Consider the following 25,795-nt stretch of genomic DNA (forward strand, 5'->3'; position numbering starts at 1 on the left):
CTTTTCCAGTTCTTCTGACCAAAACTCAGTCTGAGCCTTCCTTGAGCTGCCAAGGTATGGTGTGTTCAGGACTTCCTGCCCCCTTTTGCGGCTGCACTTTGCATGGCTCTGGGCTAGGAGATGCACAGAGGTGACATTTGTGTGCCAAATCCAAGGCAATACAGGTGTGGCTTGGAGCACCCCTGGGGGGCTTGCCGAGATGACAAAAGGTTATGGCTTTGTTTCCTGGTTGATTGGTTCAGAGAAGAATGTTTTCGTGTGAGAATTTAGTGTGTGGCTCTAATTGGTAAAAAATACGAGAGACTTTTGTAGAAAACAAATTCTGTTCGTCAGAATTTCGCAACAGGCCAGCATGGTACGTGCAGAAAAGACGGCACTTCTCTTTCCCTCTGTCTGCCTGTGCCTGCCTGCCTGGGCTCACCCGCATGCTGCAGCATTTGAGTTTGAGATTTACCTTTCTGTATAATAGATACCTGTGCACATGTCTGACATCTATTTCTTACAAGTTTTTGCTCTCTTTCTCTCTCAATACATACGTGCATGTGTATAGATATGTAGAGGCAGACACACACATGCATATACATACCCAGGTGGACATAAAGTTCGTGTGCAATTTAAATAGTAAACTAAGCTTGTGGGCAATTTAAATTACTTTACTATTTAAATTGCACACGAACTTCATGTCCACTCTGTATACACACACATATATACTGGGGTTTTAATGAACATTTTGGAGATACATAGACTTCAAAGGGTTCATTAAAATCCATATTTTATATATATATGTGCGTATGTATTTATGTGTGTATCCAGCGAGTCTGTATTTTACAAAAAGGTTTGTCCATGTTTATTAAATATTTAACAATAGATATTATTTCCAGAAAATAAAGAAAAACTTAGCACTGTTCTGGGCACAGCTGGAGGGTGGCATTTCCTGGCCTAGACCAGCCTCAGTGAGCCTTACTGGTGGTGATCTGCTCCATCACAGGAAGGGGACGTGGGAGGGTGCACACATACGTGAAGGCTTTGTCAGTCCCTGCCGATTTTATCTGGGGATCTGACTGAGATTAGGCAACAAGTGAGTTGCCTCCACCCCCTGCGTGTGTGCAGTCTAGTGATGGGACTGGAACTTGAAAACCTGCTGTTGCGAGGATGTCTCCATCCTGCATTTGCAGACTCATCCGGGTCCTCCTCTCCTGTTTGCTCTCTGGGTGATCTCACTCAAGTCACTGAACTGCTGTTATTTTCAGTTTCCTCTCCTGGACCAGTGAGTGGTTTGACCTGGCTGACCTTTATCCTGCTCCACTGCTCCGCACCCTTCAATTCATCTTCATCATGCTTCAAAATACTGCTCTCTTATAATTTGGAACCCCCAAGTTCTTATTAATTTTTAATTTTTTACAAATGAGAGTAAATTCAAATAAACTGGATTTTATGCGCAACATCTGATACATTTGAAACTGTGGATTCTCAATCCCAGTTGTGTGTGCTCTGCAGGCCCCGGGCCTGCACTGCTGCCCTCTGCCACTCTGACCACTGTCAGACATCCTGTGAAGATTTTGGCTGATGCCATCACCAAGTCCTCTTACTTTGTTCTCAAGCCAGTTCTTCTGCCGAACCTCAGAGCCCTCCCAGGAGGCTCTGTAGGAGGCCCCTCTCAGTATGAGGCAAAGGTTTGCCTTTAATTAAGCCTTCGCTGTAGGCCTACCTCGGAGGTGTGAGCTGTGGGCCTCTGCCATGGGGTAGGAGAGGATGGTTCCAGGGCTGTCCCTACGCTTGCATCACTGCGGCCAGCCTCAGTCTTGTAGGGCTGGTGACCAGAATAGGAGGCTCAGTGTATCATTTTTGTGGTCAATGTGATATAGTTTGTGTACCCAGAAATATGTTCTGTATCTTGTTTCTCTATGGATACTATAATATCATCCGTTTTCATACAGTTTCCCAACTTAGGAGTTTTCGATTTTACCATGGTGCAAAAATGATAAGCCTTCATCGTGCTCCTCGACTTACGGGTTATGGGTGTGTTAAAGATGTAATCCCGTCGTAAGTCAAAGAGCATCTTTATATCCGTGTAACGTACCACTCAATTCTAAACACACTGTAGGTACTGGGTGTGCGTGCGAGCGCACACTGCGGTTTAAGGCTGGGCTCCGTGTGTGGCATATCTTACTCTTATTGCTCCACCTGATAGAGGGTTTGGGTCCGACCGACTCTGAAGTGCGCGTGTGCGCACGTCTGTGCAGCTGCACCCTTGCAGGTGGGCTCCCTGGCCCGGGTGCTGTGTGATGTGGGGCTCACTCATTTCCTCACCAGAGCCTTGTGTGTGTACGTGTGAGACCTGGGCCTCAGGACCAGAACTTGAGCCTTCGTTCCTGCAGAATGGTGGAAGGAATGTGTGTGCTGGATTTTCTGTTTGTTGGATGGACACTGTTGGTGTTTGTGACTATGCTATCAATGCACTGGCGTTTGTTTGTTCTGTAACTCAGATATGAAATTATATATTAGCAAATAAAGAGTTATTTGATCTGTGCCTGTTAGGTTGATATTATGATGGCAGTTTGTAAAATCCCAGTCTGTGATTTTTCCCATCAGTGGAATAGAACCCTGGCTTTCCAGCAGGTGGCAGTGATGAGTGGGGAAATGCAATTTTTATCCTCCACGAAACACTCACATTTCCCCCCTTTCATCATATCTATATGCTTCAGAAGAAAGAAAATGAGTGAATTAGTGGCAAAGGCCTGGAGTGGCCTTCACAAGCCCCAGTGAATGAATGACATTAGTCAGCGGTCATGCTGGAGCTGTGCGCGCCAGGCCCCGAGCACTGTCCCTGGCTGCTAACACGGTCACCCTATCTACAGGGGATGGCATGGAGGCTTCCAGAGGCTGAGTAGTTTGCCCGAGTATGCCTCACACGTGTGTGTATTCCTCTCAGCCTCCCACCACAGCTTCCCATGTGTGTTTCTTTCCAAGACTCAGTGGAACAATCCCTGGGGCTTGATAAACTGCAGAACACTGGACCTGCCTCTGGAAATGTGGGGGGCCTGAGGGTTCACACCTCTCACAAATTCACAGTGATGCTGCTGCGGCCTTGTCTGACTCTGGGAACTGAGACGCTGGCTGCCTTGTTAGACACCCGACCAGTGTCGGCTTCAGTGTCTTTGGAACCTGAGAGGACCCATCTTGGTTCTAAAATCCTGATGAAAACACCATAAAAAGGAGGTCGGGAATTTAGAACTAAAAAAAGAAAATAATTGCCCTACTAGAGAATGTTCCTACAGAGGAAAACGTCCTGGATGCAGCAGAGGAGTGGAAACGTGAGCATGATCCTGGGAGATCCGATTTGATGGTTTTAAATTCCTTCTGGCTGCTGCTCACTGTCACTTGGTGTTCTGGTAATGAGCAGAGAGGTTGCTGAGTTATTTTATTAGTTAGCATTTGTACCTCGCTCATTAGTCTTAAAACAGATGTTTTGTACTAATGTCACAGTTCTTAAAACTGTGGTGTCCAGTTCAGCGACCACAGGCCACACGTGGCTCTTGGGCCCTACACATGGCCAGTCTAGGGTGAGATGTGCTGAAAGCCAAGAGGCACACACTGGAGTTTGAAGACCCGGCACCAAGACCACTGTGAAATGTCTCACCTGTGACTTTAACATGGGTGATGGGATAGCACAGTATTTTAGGTAAATTAAATGAAACTATTACTAAAATTAATTTCACCTGGTTCTTTTGAATGCAGCTTGTAGAGAATGTTAAATTACGTATGTGATTCCTCTTTGCTTTCTGTTGGGTGTTGCTACTCTGGAACTTCAATTGACGTGTTTGTTTTGTCATTCTCTAAAAGGGCACAGCCCCCCACCCAGAGAAAATGCCACCATAATCACTAAAAGTCCGTGTGAAAACCTGTAGCACAGTGGCTCTCAACCTTCCTAATGCCGTGACCCTTTAATACAGTTCCTCCTGTTATGGTGACCCCAACCATAAAATTATTTTTGTTGCTACTTCATAACAGTAATTTTTCTACTGTTATGAATCGTCATGTAAATACCTGATATACAGGAGCCCCCCAAAGGGGTCGGGACCCACAGGTTGAGAACTGCTGCTGTAGCAATTCTCTAAATGGGCCTAAAAGCTTTCACATGGCTCAGAAGGCTCCAAAAGAAATAGTGGGTGATTTCTTCTAAGAATTACTCTTGAACTTTAAGAGTACAAGATTCTTTTATTAAGATTTTAAAAGTGAAATACTTAAATCTCTTGTTTCAAATGCTGAAAAATAACTTAGTACTTTTTTTCTCTTTTTCTAGAAACTTTTAGAAAATCATCACTTGGCAATGATGAGACAGATAAAGAGAAGAAAAAATTTCTGGGATTTTTCAAAGTTAACAGAAGAAGCACTAGTAAGGTAATGGATTAAATGCACAGACGACTTTGTATAATGTAAAAATAATTTCTTGAGATACTTATATTCAACCTATATTAGAATTTTTCTAATTAATTATATTTAGGAATATCAGCTCGTACAAGTAAAGGAGTGGGGGGGGCTTGTCATTAGCACTCAGATGACTGACTCAGCTTGCACACTTACTCCCGGATCAGCTGTCTCGGGTGATGGGGTTCCACTCACCTGTGGGCTCCTGACAGCCAGGCTGTGAGCCTCCTGCCAGCACACACACAGAACCCTGCATGTGGTTGAGACTCAGTAAATACTGTTGGTATAGATGAATGAGTGAATGCCTGCTACAGTTAAGTTTAAATGAAATAGCCAGTATCACTGTAAATGAGCTACAGTTTCAAAACTTAATTAACACATGGAGCCTTGAGGTGCTTAAGAGGACTTTGAAGTGGAAAGTTGCCAAAACTGGCCTATTTGCTAGTAATTTTCCTGTGTTCTCTGGTCCTTCCTCTGTGATCAGGGAATATACCACACAATAAGTTAATTTTATTGATTTTTTTTTTTTTTGGCCTTTATTAAATACACTTCAAGGTCAGGTTTTATTTCTTTTTATTTATTTTTTCTTTTCTTTTTTTTTTTTTGCAGTTTTTTTTGGCCGGGGTTGGTTTGAACCCCCACCTCCAGTGTATGGGACTGGTGCCCTACTCCTTTGAGCCACAGACACTGCCCAAGGTCAGGTTTTAGATACAATGTTACAGAGTGATTTAAAGTCGTATTACACAGAATAAAAATGAATGAAGATTTTTATAATTAGTCATGAGGTTATCAAAACTCTAAGTGCCTTCTAACTACCAAGAAAAGAAAATGTTGTATATCCCTCTTTGACAAGTATATTTTACTAATATATAGTATTTTTCTTACTAATAAATGACACTAAAAAAAAAAAAAAGAAAAAACTCTTCCAATGAATGTTAGGCTTGCAACCCCACTAGATGGATTTGAAAGGAGTAGGGCGCCGGCTCCATATACTGGGGGTGGCGGGTTCAAGCCCAGCCCCGGCCAAAACTGCAAAAAGAAAAAAAAAAAAGGAAAAATAAAGTGTTCTTCAGCTGTACAGATTTAGAAGGGGTATGTGGAACTCTTGTTTGCTCACGAACCTTCTTGGCCCTCTTGCCTACTTCATGCGCTGTGCCCAAGGCTGGACATCCCATTTCTTGCCCGTCAGGATCTTGTGTTGGAGCCTGTGCTGTTGGAAGTTTGCCAAGTTTGTCTTTCGTAACCTTTTTCTTTAACCAAAAACACATCTTACTTTTCTTATACACTTTGCATACAGTATTGTTTCTGTTCTATTTAGTAGTTTAATTAAATGTTTTTTACAATGTTAATTCTCAGTAACCCTAATATTTAGTGAAAATTGTAGGAAATAAGCCATTTTAATTGTAGGACAAAGGATAGAGCTATAAATACAGTGCCTTGAGGACTTGACCCTTACAACAAGTCTGGCCAGGGAAGACTTGCTGGCTTGGCCCCCCTGCAGCTCTTAGCCTATGTCGGGTGGGCACACATGTGTCTGCTGGGAGCCAGGTCCCAGTTCCCTGAACCTGGTTGACCTGGTTCAATTACTCGGCTGAGCTAGAAAGTTCAACTGTGGTTCAACTGTGATAATCATAAGCAAAAGAGAGTGGAAACTGCAAACAAAAAACTGGAGTGCCACAAGCCGTGTAGACAAAAGAAACCCACACAAGTTTCAGGGTAGCAAAGAGAGATTTTATTTAAGAACAACAAAGAGGAAGTATAGAACACTTCCAAAGAGAGTTGGAAGTGGGTCCCTCTCATGATGGAGAGAAGGTGAGAGAGAGACAGATGCAAAGGCTGTGCAGAGGTATAAATACCCTTTCTGTTTGAAATCGGTTGCATGTCTTTCCTTGGTCTCTCTGCATCTCCAAGTAGTATCACCCTTTCCTATTGGTCACTGATTATTATCTCTATTAGTCACTGGTTACCTAGGTTACCTCATGCCCACATTCTTATGGGCCCTCCAGACTTCCTGGTTCAGCAGGCCAGACTTTCCTCCCATCCCCTTTGAAGCCCTTTCTTAGTGCCCCTTCTCAGCGTTCCAGGTCTTACTGTGGCCATTGTGTAGACCCCAGAAGCTAATGGTTCAAAACCTAGGTCATAAGCTCACAGATAAGCAAGGATCAAAAAGGTCACAGAAACAACTATTTTATGACCTTAAAACATCTAACAGAGATAGCCTAAACCTATCTCACTGGTAGACATAGGTGATATTATAAAAATATCTAAATTAAATTCTGAAAGACGCTTTTATTTCACCAATTTAAAAACTAGCTTTATCAAAAGTCATATGAACTTGAAAGACATTTGGATATATTTACTTAATTTATGTGCATACATTTAATTATAAGTCATTTTGGAACCTTATAGACAATATATAAACACAGGCATGTACATATATATGTATAAAAATGCAGACAAGCATAAAGATTTTATAGCTTTGATTTTAAAATTTTAGCCACAGGTTAGGAAAAGGTTACTAGCCACATTTGGATTCAAACTGTGTCTTTGTAAGTAGAACAAGTTAAAATTTATCTGTCTCTCCTGGCCTTGTTGAGTTTTAGGGAACAAGGTAGCGAATTTACATTTGTCAGTGGAAAAGAAGCCAAACTATGTAAAATAAGGAGGTTGATTCTGAGCCAGGTTTGAGGACTGTGACCTGGAGCCACACCCGAGAAGCCTTGAGCATGGGGACTCCTTGCAGTGGGTTTTATGCATTTCCAGGATACAGGAATTATAAGTAAAGTCTAAAACCAGTATGGGGAAGATGTACATTGGTGTGGCCCCCAAAAGTGGGACAGCTCAAAGGTTATTGGTAAGTTTAAAGATTCTTTAGTTGACAATTGGTAGAAAGAGTTAGACTTTTTCTGATAAACCAGGAGTCTGAGAAGAAAAAAAAATGCTAAGATAAGGGTCTGTTAATCAGAGACAAATTATAGGACGCATACCCAGACCCAAGTGGTTTGTTGTGTATTTTGCTTTTGTGAAATTTTTCCTCCTTTAGACCTTTCCAAGTGACTCACTAAAACCAGTAAACCTTAACCAAGGTTATGACTTAACCAGGGACTCAATAGCCATCTCCAAAGAGAGTGCAGCTCAGTCCTCACAAGATGCAGAAACACCTCAAAGGCAGCAAAGAGAAGAAAGTTCAGCTGTCCTGGAATGGAATATGGCCCTAGGTTCTCTAGGGTCTCAGCTCCTCAGTTGACCATTTATACACACAGTCCAAAGAGAAGATTTAAAGAGATGGTTGGTAAAACAGGAAAACAAAAAAGCTGCGCATGGGGTTAGGAAAGGCAGGAAAATGTGGGAAGGTGAATTTATGGGAAGAGTGAAATCTGCTCTGGACACTGCTGTCTCTGAGCTGACAAGCCAGCTTTGTAAAGGTGGGAAGGCAGGCAGGAAACCCTTTGTCTCTGTGAGTAGCTGTCCTGCTACGGACTGGCAGGGGAAGGGGCAGAGTGTCTCCCTGCATTTTAACCTCTTCAGTTTGACAGTCCCCAGCACTTTACAGAGGAATATTTTGGTTTCTGTTTCCGTCTGCAAAGAACTACACATGGGTACCTTTCAAAGGTGAAAACAAATAATTCAGACTAGTTTCTTGTTTCTTTACTGAGCTAAAGGTATATATTGAGGAAAGGAATTGGTGGTGTGCCTAAAGAAAGTTAGCTGTCTTTCAAACCTGATGTCAGCTGGAATGCTCCTTAGCTAATTCTCAAAGATTTGGTAAGATTTTCATCTCCAAGGGATGAAAATCCCTATAAGTTGTTAGGGGAAATAGATGAAGTTTTTTTTGTTTTGTTTTTTAGGGGGAGTTAAAGGAAAGCTTTCTCTTAAAAATATTTTCAGAATTGTCAACTTCAGTACTAGAAAACTCACCTTCATTCATCTTTCAAGTCTAAAACCAACAGGATGGTCACAAATAAAAAAAGTCTGTATTACAAACAGCACAAAGCAGCTGCAGGTTTAAAAGCATGCTATACAAAGTGAAAGCACTTCATATGCCCTTGGCGGACAAACCGCCTAGACCTTGATGCAGACCTTCCTGCCAAGAGGCGCAGCTGAACTGGCAGTTTTCTTTTTCCCCCTGAAATCCTAATCTCTGGCCTGCAAGGCAAAGACAGCTCTATTCAGGAATGGAAAGGTTGGAAAGAACAGCCCAAAAAAAGTATAGCCTCACTCAAAAGGAAGAAGGCTCCACCCCTCGCACCTGCTCACCTCTGGGTCCAGGGATACCTCTGGGTCATGCTGGGATCCAGCCCTGAATCTGAGAGAAAATAGTGGGTGGTCATGGGTCACTCTGAATCTTGCCAACTTCCAGCAGGTGTGTCAGCCGAAACAGAGGAGCTGTCGATGGGAAAGAACCCAGACTCTGTAAAGCAACATAAAGAGGTTTATGTGTGATCATGACCTGGAGAGCCACCTCCAAGAAGCCATGAGCAAGTGGTCTTTCTCTGGTTGAGTTACAGTTTAGTTTTATACATTACACAGAGACAAGAATTATGCGTAACATCCTAAGTCGGAATGTGGAAGGCAGGCATTGATTTGGCCCAAAATGATGGGACATCTTGAGGGGTAGCTCATAGGTTATAGGTGGGTGTTAGGGTGCAGTAATTGGTTAAAGAAATGAAGCTCTCTAGCAGGCTTGGAACCTTTTAAACTAAGGAAGTCTGCTAATCAGAGACAAGACACTGGAAGATACCTGACCTACAGAGACTGGTGCAGGAAGCTAGTGACCTGCAGGTGTGATCTTGCAAAGCCCTGGGCCTGTTAAAGAGTAACAAAGGACATCTCCAAGGCAGGGATAAGCAGGCACGTCTGGCCTCCCTTCTCAAGGAAGGTATTTCTGGGGTCCCCTTCGCCAAGAGGTAGGATTCATTCCTAGTTGGTGGGGGGAGGATTAAAATTTTATTTTAGTTCACAGAATTGAGGCAAAATTACTTTAGAGAGTTTATTTGGGCCAGTGTTGAGGACTACAGCCCAGGACAAACTTCCAGGTTGCCTTGGGGTGGGGTGGAGGTGCTTTGTTCAGCCTTTGTTACAGACAGGTTTTTATGGGCAAAAAAGGATGAGTAATAGAGTGACCAAAAATGGCTTGGCAGGAATTCTCACTGGATTACAGAAATAACATTGACTAGTGATTGGCTATACATCGAACTACAAGGGTGTACAGCATTTTATAGCTACTTGGAATTAAGTCTAGAACCCACATAGCAAATGTCTTCAAGAGATAATTATTTAGCTCAAAGGAAAGTGAGATGTCGCTGCTGTTATATTTTCAATGCCTCTCTGGGTTTGATAATTAACTTAGAGTAAAAGTTTATTTTCTTTCTCACTGTCCTGAATTTGCCAGAATTACTTCTCATGTATAACTTTTCTTATTTATTTTATTGCATTTTACTCTAGACACCTCTTCTTTCTTCTTATCTTTGGCAATGGAAAAAAACCCCAAACTCTTTGTAAAACAATTAAAAGAGGTTTATTAGAATGTGTTACCATGGCCTGGGGAGCCGTGCTTGAGAAGCTTTGAGCAAGTGGTCCCAAAGTGGGTCAGGTTACACTTTGGTTTTAGACATCTTACAGTGACAAGAATTGCAGGTAAAATCATAAATAAATAGCTATATGATTGCTTGGCCTAAAAGGTGGTATACCTGGAAATGGGGTTTTACAAGTCATCGGTGGGGTTAAAGATTCTTTGGTTTGTAGTTGGATAAAGAAATGAAGCTTTGTCTAAGTGTTTTAAGTTATAATAAAGTTGTCTGTTAATCAGAGACAAGCCACAGTATACCCACTCAAGTGATCTGCTAAGGAAATTGATGGCCTACAGGTGATTTAAACTTTGCTCTGCGTGGCCTTAGGTCCTATTAATTTAGTGTCTTACTGTCCAAACTGTGCTGTGTCCTACCACCCTTTTCTTCTTGGCCAGGAACTCGGTTTGAAGGTTTTTCTGAAGTTCCCTAGGCCAAGAAGAAGTCCATGGGAGTAGGAGGGCAGGGGCAGTTAAGATTTTAAGCTCACACTTGATTGGATTAATTTTTGTGTATGCTTTTCTCTCCTTTCCATTTTTAATATTTGAGATACTGTGTTAAATATAGCTTCATTTCATTCTTCCTGGTGAGAGAGGTTATTACCAGCTCCATTTCCAGATGAAGAAATGGAGGCAAAGCAACTCTGAGCTAATCATGCGGCAAGTAAGCATCAGAATCCAACCCCCAGAGTTCATACTCCAGCCTGTCTTTCCAACATCCTGCCGCGAATCACTGATCTACATTGTACAGTGCTTAACACCTGTGATTTCCAGGTCTTCATAAATAAGAAGGATTGGAGAAAACGATTTCTTTTTTTATTTCAGGTTAATTTGAGGGTACATACAACGAGGTCACAATATTTGAATTTGTTAGGTAACGTCCCTCTTGTGGTTGTGTCCCACATCCAGAAGGTGGGCCATCCACCCTCCAATGTGCCCTTTCCGTGGGAGTGATAATTCTCCATTCCTAGTGTCTGTTCACTGAGGCATTTTAGAAATCATTTTAAAAATTATTTTAAATTTTTAGAAATTATTTTAGAAAACATTTTATTTTTTTCTTTTTGTATTTATTTATTTATTAATTATTAAATCATAGCTGTGTACATTAATGCGATCATGGGGCACCATACACTGGTTTTATAGACCGTTTGACACATTTTCATCACACTGGTTAACATAGCCTTCCTGGCATTTTCTTAGTTATTGTGTTAAGACATTTATATTCTACTTTTACTAAGTTTCACATGTACCCGTGTAAGATGCACTGCAGGTGTAATCCCACCAATCACTGCTAAGTCATGGAAAAAGCCCAAGTGCCCATCGATCCACGAATAGAAAACATTTTAAAAATTATTTGCAAATGCCTCCGTGAACAGACACTAAGAATGGAGAATTATTGAGGCATTTAAAATTAAAGTGACTCTAAACTGGATCACTTTAAAGGAAAAAAAAAATAACATGCATTTATGTGTACGTCTGTGAATGTGTATATACAAAACCTCAATAGAGGATATACTTTTTTATAAAGGGATATCATTTTAGCTGAAGTAAGTGACAGCAAATTTCTTTGTTTTAAAGCTATTTTGTTTTGATGTTTTTAAAGCATTCATTATAGTTTTGTATCATTTTGACATTATCCTCATTACAGAATTACCCAAGAATCATCTTCAGGCCTACTTTAAAAATTGGATTTTAGAGTCATGTCCCCAAAGATTCTCATTTGGGAGGCCACACTGGGGCCCAGGAATTGAATTTTTCTAATTACACTCAGGTGATACATGGCTAACAGTATGTTACTGTTTTTCTTTTATGGATAAGCAGTGAGATATTTGGTGAATTATTTCTGTGTACACCCAATCACTTGATTAGGCAGTGATTAAAACTTAGAAATCCTCAAAACTTAATTAATTGGTTTGTAGACCTAACTCCATCAGTTCAGGCCACTACTGTTTGGTTTTTATTTTATAAAGACAGGGTCTTGCTTTGTCACCCAGGCTGGAATATAGTGGTATGAGGATAGCCTCAAACTCCTGGGCTGAAGCCATCTTCCTGCCTCAGTCTCTCAAGTAGCTGGGACTACAGGTGTGTGTAAAAAATTTTTTTAAATTTTTTTGGAGATGGAGTCTCACACTATCACCCAGACTGGTCTCAAACTCCTGGCCTCAAGTGATAGTTCTTGCATATTTTCCAAGCTAAAGAGATGGTTTGGGGAAAAAGAAGACTCATTCCCTTGACAGTGGATTTCAAAATTGTGATTTTTAAATCAAGGAGCACTTGGTTGGGGGTTATTCATATGCTGAGAGGGGTGGCATGGATTACAGCTATTTAGTGAGGAGTGTGCTACCCTGAAATCTGACCACACTGGCATTTTCGCATTAATGATTGCTAAGGACAGCCTTTTCTGTTGGAACTTCCTTTCCCCTGGAGCTGATGGTGGCTTGCGTGCTTGTGTTCTAGGCTGAGCAGCTCGGACTGTCGAGCACAGACAGTGATGAGGACACTTCAAAGTCAGTGTCGGGAAGGGGTTTGAACGTGAGTACTAACACCCAGCAGGTGCTTCTGCTAATTGATTGGAACTTCTCACTGCTTCGCATGACCTTTCAGGTCGTGACGTTACAGATTAGTTTAGTCTGTTGTAGGCTGGGTAGATTCAGAAGCTGCATATAGCTTCTTTTTCCTTAATAGTTCCCTTGCTACTTTCGGAGTATGTGGAATCCTTTAGTTTCTACTTTTCTCTTCACCAGTCTACAGGATCGAAAGAATCCTGCATTTAGGTTAGTTGAATTTACAGTTCTTGATTTTATCTTCCTACATTATAAGGAGTATCCCAGGTGTCGGAGCCACACAGCCCTGTGGTCCAGCAGAGCTCTCAGTCACTCACTAGACTCTGTGACTGCTCTCTGCTCATGGGGCCCTGGACAGAGCTTTGGATTATTATGCCCTCATATTTCAAAGCTGGCATAAAGTTTCTTCATAGTTTTAAATACTTGAAATAATGTAATTCATTACATCTTACAAATATTAACATTTTAAATGTATCTAATAAATACCATCATCTTTTAAAAATTACATGGGCAACTTCTGTATTAGTAAGAAATTTTGTGTTATTACTTTTTTTTTTTTGTAGAGACAGAGTCTCACTTTATGGCCCTCGGTAGAGTGCCGTGGCCTCACACAGCTCACAGCAATCTCCCACTCCTGGGCTTAAGGGATTCTCTTGCCTTAGCCTCCCGAGTAGCTGGGACTACAGGCGCCCGCCACAACGCCCAGCTATTTTTTTGGTTGCAGTTTGGCCGGGGCCGGGTTTGAACCCGCCACCCTCAGTATATGGGGCCGGCGCCCTACCGACTGAGCCACAGGCGCTGCCCCTGTGTTACTACTTTTTTTCTTGAATTCACATTTCCCCGTATAAAATTTTATTCTATTAATATATATTTTATGTTTTAAAAGTCTTTAAGAAAGACTTGAAATAAAATATGATATAAAATAAAAATATCTCTTTTTTTAACGTCATCTGATCATAAAGCTGTAAGAAAATATTCTTATGGACAATTGTCAAGTAAAGCAAAACAATGTAAATATATTACAACTACTCATATATAATTATTAAGGAGGAAAATTAAATTTTTCTTGAAGTCATTTCTTAATAATATTGAAGGCATTTTTTTCATTTATCCCATGTATTTATTGATGAACATGATTTATTGACAAAACTAGAAATTGACATTGTCAAAACTAGTTATTGACATTAACTCTGTGCCTCTCACCATTTTTTTTGATGCAGGTGCCCAGTAAACATTTTAAATGAACAATGTCTAAGAATGGAAAATTTTGTTATAGAAGTGCCTTTCAATTCTTTTAAGCTTTTCTGGATGACATGCCAAAAATTACAGTGATTTACCATCAAAAATAATTTGAATGATCCCTTATATAGATAAAGGATCTAATGTAATTAGATTATTTTTCAAATCTGTCAATATCTAAACTTTGGGAGCCATTTGACTTGCAGAGTAATTTGTTTCTTAATTATATTGAAGTTACCCACTTTTGGGAGGTAAAAGAAAAATGCTGTATTAAGATTTTTCAAATGACAATTATATTCATTACTCTTTTAATCACGGGGATTTGGCAGTGAATTTTTAAAAAAGATGCTTAAGTTTTATTTTTAATTCATATTTAATAAATGTATGTATTATATGGGGTACAGTGTGATGTTGGAACACATATACCCATATCAGGGCAATTAATAAATCCATCAGTTCAAACATTTGTCATTTCTTGGTGGAAGAAACGTTTAGAATTCTCTCTTCTAGCTATTTTGAAATAAACTACACATTATTGTTAACATTATTATTAACTGTAGTCACTCCACTATATCATGGAGCATCAGCTGGTTTGCTCTCAGCTGTAACATTGTGCTTACTGGCCAGCCTCTCCCCTCTCCAGTGTTTACTTATGTGAGATCAACTTTTTTAGATTTTACATATGAGATCCTGCATTGTGTGTTAATGTGTTGTCCTCCAGGTTCATCTGCGTTGTCAGACAAATGACAGGGTTTCCGTCTTTTTTGAAAGGCTGAAAAACATTCCATTGTATATATATACCAAAGTTTCGATCAGGTTTTGTTTTAGAGCTAAGTAAGTTGTTTATAAAAATTTATTTGGAAAAATAAGCAAGACTGGCTGGGAAAACTCTGACAAACATGAAGGGTGGGTAAGCCTTTCTAGTTTTTGAAACAGATTTTAACACTGTGTGATTAAAACAAATATTTATAGGCAGCTTAATAAAGAAAATAGAAAATCCAGACCTAATTAGATATGGAAATATGGTATACAATGTAGTCAACATATCAAATCAGTGGAGGGAAATAAACTTATGAGTGGAATTGGAATCAGTGCTGTGGCGTCACAGCTCACAGCAACCTAAAACTCCTGGACTCAAGTGATGCTCTTGTCTCAGCCTCTCAAGTAGCTAGGACTACAGGTGCCTGCTCACACACCAGTTAATTTTTCTACTTTAATAGAGATGGGTTCTCACTCTTGCTCATGCTGGTCTCAAATTCCTGAACTCAAGGGGTCTTTCCCACCTTACCCTCCCAGAGTGCTGGGGTTAAAGGTGTGAGCCACTCTGCCTGGTCTAGAATCAGAATCACTGAATAGCCATAAAGATAAAACTGTGTATTTGTACAATGTATAGTAGGAAAACAATAACATGGGTCAGAAATCTAGATGTACAATGTAAGTGCTAGCAGAAAGTATGCGTGAATTCGTCTGCAGACTGAGAGTAGGAAATACTCTCCTGTGACTCAAAAGCCATATGTGATAAGGGAAAACGCTGATGAATTTGACTTCAGGAAAAACAAAAGTGTCTCTCGAAAAGGAAAGAAAGGAAGAGAACTTACTCTTAATGAATTCAACCTACAATGAACTTCTATTTAGCATCTATTAGATTGGCAGAAATCCAAACGTTTTTCAGTATGCTGTGTTGCTGAAGCTCAGGATCCTTGTATGTATTGTCTAGCGAAATGCTGTCATGTGAACGGTGGGGAATTTGACAATACTTAGCTCAATTATATACAAGTATTTGCTATTTGACTCAGAAATCCTACTTTTAGAAATCTGTCCCAAAGACTCACTGGCAAAAATATAAAATGATTCATGTGCAACAAAAATGATTTATTGCAGCATTATTTGTAACAGCAAGAGATGAAAACAACCCACATATCCATCAGTAGGAAATTGGCAGATGAAACCATGGTGCATCCAGACGGCTGAATGCCAGGAAGCTGTGAAAGGGAAGGAAGAAGCTGGTTATTTACTGATAGGGAGGGTTGGTTAGGATGTATTTTTTTCCATTTTTTAAAAATAAATGGTGGCTTTTACTATAAATCAAAGCTAATAAATGAAGCTTTAATATGATAGGTTTGTAACTGGCTTAGAAACGAGAATTACTGGATTCTGAGCACTGCAGCCGTCCTTAGTAAAGAGGGCTACTGTTCTTGTCTGTCCTTGGCACTGAGTGGAGTTTGGTGATCTCATGTCATCTTCTTTGTGTAGACACAGAACATTTCCAACTTGTAAAGGTCAGTTGATGTTATCTGTTGATGTTCACTTAAATTAGTTAGGAGCCTCTCTTCCATCAAGCCATGTTGGTGATATGGTATTTCACCAACATGAGGACAATGGGACACATCTGTTAAGTATCCCCCAGCCTTTGACTTCTAGGCTGCAAGTGTGGACCCCAGTGCCTCCTTAATCTTATTGAAGGTGGAGGGCAAAGCGTCTGCAGGCCCGGGTCACGCTGTCCTCTTGCTGCTTTGGTGGCATTCTGCTTTGAGCACTTGGCAGTTACTCCTCCCTCAGTGGCATTGTGTGGGCTGCGGGGTGGGGTGGGGTGGGCACCTTTGTGCTCTTCAGTGAGAAAAGGCAGTCACTTCGTGCCAGTGTTTCCTTCCTCCTCCATGCTGGGCGCTGCCCCCAGGTGACTGCCTCCCTGGAGCTCCCTCTGCGGGGCTTCTGTGCAGGGGCAGCAGGCTAGCCCCATGTCCAGTGGGACCTCTCAAGGAGCTGAGTGGAGGGGAGGCCAGCACAGGTGCTGAGCTGAGCCCCACCCAGCCCTGCAGCCCTCTATCTGCCCTGGGGTGTCTGGAGAGGGGAAGCCAGCGCACAGCAACCCACCGGGAAGTCTGAAAATGAGTGACTTTGACCAGAACTTGGCTAGGATGTTTGTACGTGGTTTATTATTTCCTTCCTTCCTTCTTCCCTCCCTCCCCTTCCTTACCCTTCCTTTCTTTCCTATCACCCTTGGTAGAGTGCCGTGGTGTCATAGCTCATAGCAACCTGAAACTCTTGGGCTCAAGTGATCCCCTTGCTTCAGCCTCCCGAGTAGCTGGGACTATAGGGGTGCCCCACCACCCTGGCTATGTTTTCTATTTTTAGTAGAGACAGGGTCTCACACTTGCTCAGGCTGGACTTGAACTTCTGAGTTCAAGCGATCTACCCACCTCAGCCTCCCAGAGTGCTGGGATTAGAGGCGTGGGCCACTGCACACAGCCTATTATTTTTTTCTTGAGAAAATGTAAGCAGTTCACTGTGTCTGTTACCTAAAGAGTCTGTGAGAATAGATTTTCATTTTTAAAAAATGTATCCTAAAGTAAGTAGCTGGTCAAGTAACTGGACCTCCCCTGGAGGAGTCAGTTAAATTCATGGAAACTGAAGTTGACCCTGTTCCAAGGTCACATCTTCATTTTCTTAATCAAAACATGCTTGAGTCATAGGGTTTCTACTGAGCTTTCAAATAACTTCAAGTAGTAGTCTTGGAATTTCACGTTTTCCAGAAAGCTTTCGTTGTATATCCACAAGGGGAACTGTGCTTCAGGGCTGTGGGGGACTGGCAACTGGCTCCGTGTTTATTTGCCCTCCAGTTCAGCCTGGGGACTATTAGAGCTCAGGGAAGGTTATACTACGGTTACCTCAGCCCTGTGTCTGGAGCAGAGGACTCGGAGGGCATGTGGCCTGTGAGAGGTGCTGATCTGAGAATGAGCTGTGGGCCAGCTCTCAGGTCTGTGTCTCCTAAGTCACAGGACAGGAGTTTTAATAAGCGCTGCACATTGGCGGAACAAGGTTTTAGGCAGGTTTGTCATTCAGCCGCAAAAATGAAGAGAAAAAAACCCCAACCAAACAAAAATATCTATCAGTCTGCTGCAGTAGAAACGCTTTGATGTAGGGGTGAAGTGGCCTGGGTTCTAATCCTGGTTCTGTTACTCAGTGACTCTGGGCAGTAGGCCTTTCTCTGGAGAATGAGCTGTTAGAAGCAACTTGCCTTTTATGGCCTCTGTTCCTTGGTTAAAAAACAAAAGCAAATTCCATGTATTTGGTCGATCTAAAGTTTATTAGCATGCACTTCATCAGATTCCATTGCGTTGCTTGCTGCCATAAAGTTAAAGTCTTTTGATGAATGGTTTTAAGAAAAAGTCACCGCCTTAAAAAACAAACCAAAAAGCTGTCTGGAGACATTTCCCTGCTTAGGGGAAACAGAGGGAAATAGTTGTCACTCACTGCAGCATTGGCTTCTTGGTATGGAAAGAGTCCCTCACTGGGTTTTGAAGTGATTCCGTATCAAAAGCCCTAAGAAAGTTTCTGGAATCCAGGTTAAGTGTTTCCCACAGATTAGCCTTGGCTCTGTTGGAGGCTGCTGCAGTAGAGGGGTCAGGCATTTAGGAGCCCAGAAATGTACAGGAAGCCCACCAGCAAAATGACACTTTCAGAGAACGTTGCTAAATACTACACTATAAATTCCGTAATTTTAGCTGCCCTGAGTCCCCTGCTTACCAGAGAGCCTATGCCTGCCTACCCACCAGGCTGGCCCAAGAGCTTAAAATGATACAGAGAAGTTTGTGGGGCTGGCTCCACCACGGGGTGTCAGTGTTGTCACAAGCAAGTGAATCACAAAGACAAACCTAGAAAAGCTTGGCTCTTTCTAGAATGCTCTGCAGATCCAGCCCAGGAAAGTGTGCCTTGAGGGCTAAGCCACGCGCTTGTGATGTAAAACTAATTTTTGTTTTAAGTCACTTTTGTAGAGATTTTTAAAAATTGCAGCTTGTACCTTTAGAAAGTGTTTTATATTCAAAATTAGACATAAAATAAATAGCAGGTGGCACATTTAAAGAGTGGAGCAGGAGAATCACCCAGATGCTCTCAGGATCGGCGCCCGCACTCTGGTCTCTGAGCCTTTCTCAGGTGCATCTGCACTGCACCTGCTGGCTGTGTGGCGTCCCCACCCTGTCTCCCTGAATCTGTGCCAGCCCGCAGCAAATGACAGCACCTTCTTATGCCTGGTATATAAAATTCCTATCAAATAGTAAAAACAAATTGAAGCTTTCGATAAATTTTGGAGCAGATTTATGTGTAATTTAGAAAAATCCTGAGGTTCCTCACACACGTTTGGCCATTAAAAGGAGTCTTTAAATACTATCACGTGCTTTCTAATGCAAACCTGGAAACTACAAGAGGAGGGTTTTGTTTTTGAAATTCTGGCGATTATTTTTTTTCCCAAAGCACTTGATTCTTATAATGGGAATGATATAAGCAGTTCAGCCGTGCCTAATGCCAATACTAGTTCTCAGAGGAATTTTTAATCTCTTGCTTGGAAATGTGGTGTTGGTAGGGATACTGGGAGTAGAAAATGTTCCTTTCAAATGGATTTTTTTTAATGTTCACGTAAAACACGAGTATCTATTATTTCTACCTCAGTTTCCTTTATGGACTTCTCCAAGTATAAAGACTCTCACTCCCCTGCCTGCACGTGGATCGCTTTAGTGAGGGGGCAAGAAGCTCTCAGCCCCAGGCGTCTTTCCTAGGTGGGAAAGGGCAGCACTGTACTTGGGTGCTGCGGCTGGGACCTTGGGGGTCCGTTCCCTTCCACTCAAATATCTTCCACCTTGAGGGTTCCTCCACAGTCTCACCACTTCCCAACCCCCATGGTTGTCACCTCCTCTGGGCCTCCCCAGGCTCCTCTTCCCAGCAGGTGCCCTCTCAGAAGCCTCTTCCTGATCCCACTGTGCTGGTTCTGCCAGCTCCCTGGGCTACTGGAGGGGGGCTGCCAGGAGGCGAGTCCTGTGCCCCATGCGGCTCTGAGTGGCCAGGCCACATGGGGTGGCCCCCTGGAGCTCCCTGGCTTGTTATGCACAGCCCTCTGACCCCACTTCTTCTCATGGTAGCCTCCTCTACGCTTCTAGACACACCTTCTTGTGTCTTGGTCCAGATTGTTAAAAAGGAAATCGATGGTGAGGTGGGCTTCCCTGTGCCAGGACTGTCCACTGGATGTGTCCTTTGAGGTTTTTATGGAATCCTCGTTCCACACTATTTCACAACATTTGCCCATCACGTCCCCAGCTGCCATTGTACCCACCTCTGGCCACATTCCCAATCCTTCCCCCAGGAGGACCAGAGCCACATGCAAGGCCAGCTGTCCATCCGTCCCTGACATTCTTCTCATCTCCCCCTGATAACATACAAAAAATAACACATTTCAGTTAGAATGAGTCTTTTCTCCCAGAATGTGCCTTTGCCTCTGGCTCTTGCTCTGGCTGGCTCCCCCAGCTTCTCCGGCCTTGTTGGGCAGGGTTACCGTGCATCCTGCTGCACTTTCTGGGCCCTGGGGACCAGAATCCCAAGGTTCTGGGGCTCCCTTGTTCTCTCCTCCCATGGGGTGGCCTTTGCTCTCTCTTCCCAGCCCCAGCCATGTTTCTTGATTTCTCCATCTTAGATGCGTCCCGCATGATCTGCCGTTCTTCCTTTCTCCTCCTGTTCAGCAGTGGCCTTGGCTATGGGCGTGAGCCAAGGGACTGCTGGTCTCGCCAGGGGGAGGGAGCTCAACTCCTTAAACGCACACCGTACCTTGATACCTTGAGGGGCTCTTCTCCTTTCAAAATTGCAACCATTCTTGCATAGCTGCAGTGTATAGTAAATTGCAGAATAAAATAGTCACCTATCAATCACCTGCAATTAACAAATGTTGGTGGTTAGCTGAATTCTCTTTCATATCTTTTTATTAACTTCTAAGAAGCCCAGCAACACAGATGCATCTCTCATCCTGCGGAGCCTGTTCTCTCCTTCCTTCCTCAGGAATAGCAAGTCGGTGGAAGGTTTTATATTTTAAGATATGTATGTGTAGGGAAAAGGCATCTGTTCATAAACAGTACACATCATTTGTGTACTTTTTAACAATGTACGTAATGATTTGTTTCATTTATTTAATTGACAAATATGTGTATTTATGGTGTACAGCGTGACGCTCTGGTGTACATTGTGAATGGCTGATTAACTTACCCATTCACTCACACACTCATTTTTGTGGTGAAAATGCTTAACAGCTACTGTATCAGCTGGTATACAATATGTTGTTATTAACCATAGTCACCATGTTGTACAATAAATAGATCTCGGGAAGTGATTATTTATTTTCTGAAGTCTGAATCTGGAAACATAGAATATGAACACTTAATGTTGAAGGAGAAAAGATAAGAAAAGAAGGAAGAGGGAAAATAGAAAAGAGAAGAAAAGAAAAGAGCAGAGTGTCTGCTCTTCAATAACTCGCTCCTGGCGCCCCCTGCCCTCCGCCCCTCCCTGGCCTGGCCCCTTGCACTCACTGTGCACTGACTGAGCCTGTCCTGTAGGAGGCGGTACTGTGGACATAGAGGAGCCCGCCAAACTCCTGCCCTCGGGAGACACCCCACCCTCCCACCGAGCCCCCAAGTGCACAGGCATTGCCAGGGTCCTTGTTAAAATCCTGATTCAGAGGATCTAGGGAGCTGTGGAGACTGAGGCCTAAAGCCTGGTGACAAGGTAGTCAGAGGGGCAGGTGACTGTGAGGAAGGTCGAGGAGGGTCTCTGCAGAGGAGGGTGTGCCAGGGAGGGGCTCCAGCTTGAGCGGGTCTGTGCTTCTCATTCAATTACAAAATAGTTTCAGGGGGAGACTGAGGAGAAGGGATTAGAACTAAAAGTTCCAGCTCTTCAACAGTCCTATTTTGTGACTTGAAAGTGTGCCCTAAATTGTTTGTGAAGTGTGTGCAAATGTGTGTGTGTGTGTGTGTATGCAGGGCAGTTTTTATTGACTGTACATTAGTAACATGTCTATCTAGAAATAGACTGAACAAATGACTTACAACTTCCCAATATTTGACCCTCAATCTGTGGTGAGAAGGATCAGAGAATTCTTTTATTTGCTTGGCTAGGAATGCCTGTGGCCCCAGATGATACGTTCTGGGCCTGTAATTACATAGTGAGCGAAACTCCTTTAAACTACAGCCTCCAATAAACCCAAATACTTCGGGTGACACTTTCTGCTGGGTGACCCCCTGGGGAATCTGATGTGTCTCCTTTTGAAGTGAAGCTCAGATGAGCTTTCAGGAAGGGACATTACAGAGGTGTTGGCACTGACCTTCGTGTACTGAGATAATCTGATAAACTTGGGCAGTAACTACTGCCCAGATGTTATGGGCTGATAAAAAAGGAAGAAAAACCAAGAAAAATCAACGGGTAAGAGAGAAATTATTTTACCTTCCTAGCTTGAAAATAATATTTATATGTTATACATATGTATTTTTGATTGAACTACAAAAATACATAGTGATATATCCTAAGTGGATTGTCTTGTCTTTGATATTTATTTTCTTCTAGCTTAATACATTTCTATTCTGTATTCTCTATGTGATTTTCTAGCTTTGTAGCAAAAAATATAAGCAAATTATAAATGCAGATAGTCATGAAGCTTATCTCTTTGAAAATAACAGTCATTACAGAAAGGAAGGATTTTCATTTGCATTTGAATTTCCTTGATCTCTCTCGGTGTGATATGAATCCTGTTTGCTTGCAGATTGGCAGAAGTGAATTTTGGCATTTTCATTACTGAGAATTGAGGTTCTCCTCTGTAGAAATCATTATAATGGCCTGTAGCCCCAGCTTCTTGGGAGGCTGAGGCAAGAGGATCTCTTGAGCCCAGGAATTTGAGGTTGCTGTGAGTTACAATGCCCTGGCACTCTACCCAGGGTGACAGAGTGAGACTCTATCTCAAAAAAGAAGAAAAAAAAAGAAAAGAAAGAAGTTATCATAATGGGCCCTAAAGTAGATGCTTTAGATCAGTTCTAAACAATTCGAAGAGTATTACTTAAATGTTACTAAGCAGATGGTGTCCTCTCTGTAGGCTCCACTACATCAAATCTGATCCAATCTGTTTAACACATACTGCCTTTTAATATCCAGGTTGACATCTATAGACATGAAGCCCGGGGTACCTAAACTGGGCCTCAGGCACTGCGAAGACTTCTTATTACCAAGTAGAACTTGTGATTTTTCTAAATACTGTGTAGTGTGTGTGACACTGGTAAAGAGTGTAACACTCTCTGTCCAGGCATCTAAATTGTTCTGGCTGTGTCAGAAGCCACCTCTGCTGCTTCTTTTGGTCTCCTGACTTAGCATTTGCAGCCTGGTTTTTTTGAAACATTCGGAGTTAATTGGTAGGGAGGAGAAAAGACTTGCAGCCTTGTGAAGGCAGAGCCATATTGTCATTGTCATTATTATTTCTGGTGGCTGCTATTCACTAGTTCAGTACCTATAACCAAGAGTAGCAGGCAGAGCAGGGAGCCTGCCGGTGCTCATGCCCCATGAGAATGTCACCTGCTCAGAAGCACCACCCACAAGAATTGATTTCTGGTTCAGTCATTTAATACTTCATATCCCATGCTAAAGACCGACAGCTCCCTATAGGATAAGCACAGTTACATTATATACAGAAGAAAAACTAAGGTGGATCGATGCTGCATATGGCCCAGTTGCTGAGCACCCTAAATTCTGATGCAGAGCTTCGAGTGGTGATTCACTCTGATTGGAAAGAAGGAGCCGTGTGCTCAGTCCCATCACGTGGAAAATTGTCAATGCATTTTGTTCCCCAAACTGCTGGGTCCACACTTGGTTTGGGATGGGGATGACCTGCACACGTGCCAGTGACCCCAGGCCCTGCTGCTCCACGAGGATGCCGACTCTGGAGCCCTACTGCTCCACAGCAGAGGAGGGAGAACTTCACTTCAGTGCTTTGTTGAGTCACAGTGATGTTTTCTTTAAATACAGTCATCCTTCAAATCAGTTTTTTCTGTCCCCTTTAAACGCCGCCTCCCCCTGGGGAACTGTGAAATGTACCTGCTGGGTGCTTTTTCCTTGGAGGCTGTCAAGACCCCTCCTGTAGTGCCCAGGTGGGCTGTGCCAGTCTGCAGCTGCCCTTGTCCCCGCCGGCGGCCTTGCCGCAGGCCACGTTTTCAGCTGCCTTGCGCTTTCTCCTCCTGCCTTTCTTCTGCTTGGGGCTCTTATTCATGGAACTCAACCCACCTTCACTCTGGCCACCATATTTATGAGGATGGGCTCAGGTGCTGTAGCAAGGAAGCCCTCAACATTCTCAGCCCAGAAGCTCTTGGTCCCTCGCAGAGGTTTTGGAATTGCCATCAGGACTGGAGGTGCAGGGCTCTGAGCAGCCTGCGCTCCCGAGACGTGGCTCCTGCCGTGCACCAGATAGAGGGAGGCCCGGGAAGGACATGCCCATAAGTTTTCTTCAGGCCAGTCTGGAAGCCACGTGCTCATCACCTCCTGTTCTGTTGGTGAGAACGTCGGGACGTGACCAACAATTGCAGAGGAGCCTGGGAAATAAAAGCATTTAGCTGCCACCATGTCACAGCACTGATGTTAGAGTCAAAAGGAGACTGGATGACAGCCCTGACATTCATTGGCCTTTTCGTGAGGCCAGAGACCCTGGGACCTCCTTACCATGGCTGAGCCCACCTTCTCCTGTCCTCCTAGGCGGCCAGGAAGGCGAGGACCTACGGAAGGGCTGTGCACAGCCACACACCCCTTTACTCTACGGGAGGAAGTAGGCTCTTCGGTGAGGTGCTATTAACCAAAGCAACAGCAACCACTGTTTTTATTTAAATAATACACATTTGCAGGCAGCATCTCAGTGATGAAATATACAAGTAAATTGGGGGAGCTTATGTTTACAGTTGCTTTAGGGTAAGAGTATGGATGATTTTGTCTTGTTTTTATTTTAGTAATTTAAAAATTATTTGCTAAACATTAATTATTAGATCCCTTTAATTATTAGCAGTAATTAGTAGCAACAAAGCAAAATTAACAGTAATATGTTATTAAAAATGAAAGTCATGGCACTTCAAGGCCTAGGCTAGCTTGTGTGTGATGTCAGAGATGTGATAATAAAAAAGCATATTTTCTTCATGCTTTGAAGCTTCTCACCAGCGTGGGCACACACTAGATAAGAGTGTACCATCCTGGGCGGCGCCTGTGGCTCAGTGAGTAGGGTGCTGGCCCCATATACCGAGGGTGGCAGGTTTAAACCCTGCCCTAGCCAAACTGCAACAGGAAGGATAGCCGGGCGTTGTGGTGGGTGCCTGTGGTCCCAAGTACTCGGGAGGCTGAGGCAAGAGAATCGCCTAAGCCTGGGAGTTGGAGGTTGCTGTGAGCTGTGACAGCACGGCACTCTGCCGAGGGTAACATCGTGAGACTCTGTCTCTGTAAAAAAATAGAGTTGTACCATCCTCTGTGGACCCACAGAAGAGGACAAAATCAGAATCCAGAGTAAACTCCAGCGATGTTTGAATTTAATCTCATGAATACAAAATATTAGGCTATTTATCAGTAATTCTTAGCCACATGTGAAAATGAAAGTCTTTATCACAAAGAACAATTTTAGGCTTGAGCTTGGCTCAGCGGTTGCCCTTTCAAGGGACTCTTAGGGCCTGGCCATGGCTGGAAGAGCTGTGTTGGAGAATGTCCAGCAGAGATAACCAGAACAATCCCATCTCAGGCATGAGAAGGGACTATCCCTAAGACCCTTGCCAGCCCCTGGCCCCACGGTGCCCCTGAACCCACAGGCAGATCACATGACAAGGGGAAGCAGAGATGCCTCTTCCCAGCCTGTCTGTGCTGGCCGTTAGTTTGTGTATGAAGCCACTTCTAATTGTGAAATTATTACATGCCTTATGAACTCCTCCTTAATAACAGAAAACAGAGTTAGGGCTGCAGGAAGCAACAGAGTCCTATGAGAAAGCTCCCAGCAGTGGGTTTCCTAAGGGAGAGGAACACTTGCAAAGCCTTGGAAATCTTAAGTCATGCTTTGTTGCATATGTGCATGTGTGTATGCGTATGTATATAAATATATCTTTGCTTTCAGTCTGGCAAATGTACTAACAACAAATGCTGGGCAGAGATGGTTTCTATAAGAATTAGTCATCCCTGCAAA

The 25,795-nt window shown here is 42.9% G+C and overlaps 1 protein-coding gene across 10 annotated transcripts in view; it reads left to right on the plus strand.

The window, feature by feature from the left end:
• Positions 1–25,795, plus strand: part of COBL (cordon-bleu WH2 repeat protein) — a 288,304-nt gene that overhangs the window by 124,816 nt on the left and 137,693 nt on the right. For 4 of the 10 annotated variants that reach the window (XM_053609596.1, XM_053609593.1, XM_053609594.1 and 1 more), the window contains exon 5: positions 4,304–4,401. In XM_053609596.1, the coding sequence (XP_053465571.1) occupies positions 4,304–4,401 (98 nt within the window). Of the gene's footprint in view, positions 1–9; positions 55–4,303; positions 4,402–12,451; positions 12,527–25,795 lie in introns of all 10 variants that reach the window. The other 6 variants (XM_053609595.1, XM_053609591.1, XM_053609592.1 and 3 more) reach the window with 3 other exon arrangements.

The sequence above is a fragment of the Nycticebus coucang genome, chromosome 11 (assembly GCF_027406575.1).
Source record: "Nycticebus coucang isolate mNycCou1 chromosome 11, mNycCou1.pri, whole genome shotgun sequence".
Taxonomy (NCBI): domain Eukaryota; kingdom Metazoa; phylum Chordata; class Mammalia; order Primates; family Lorisidae; genus Nycticebus; species Nycticebus coucang.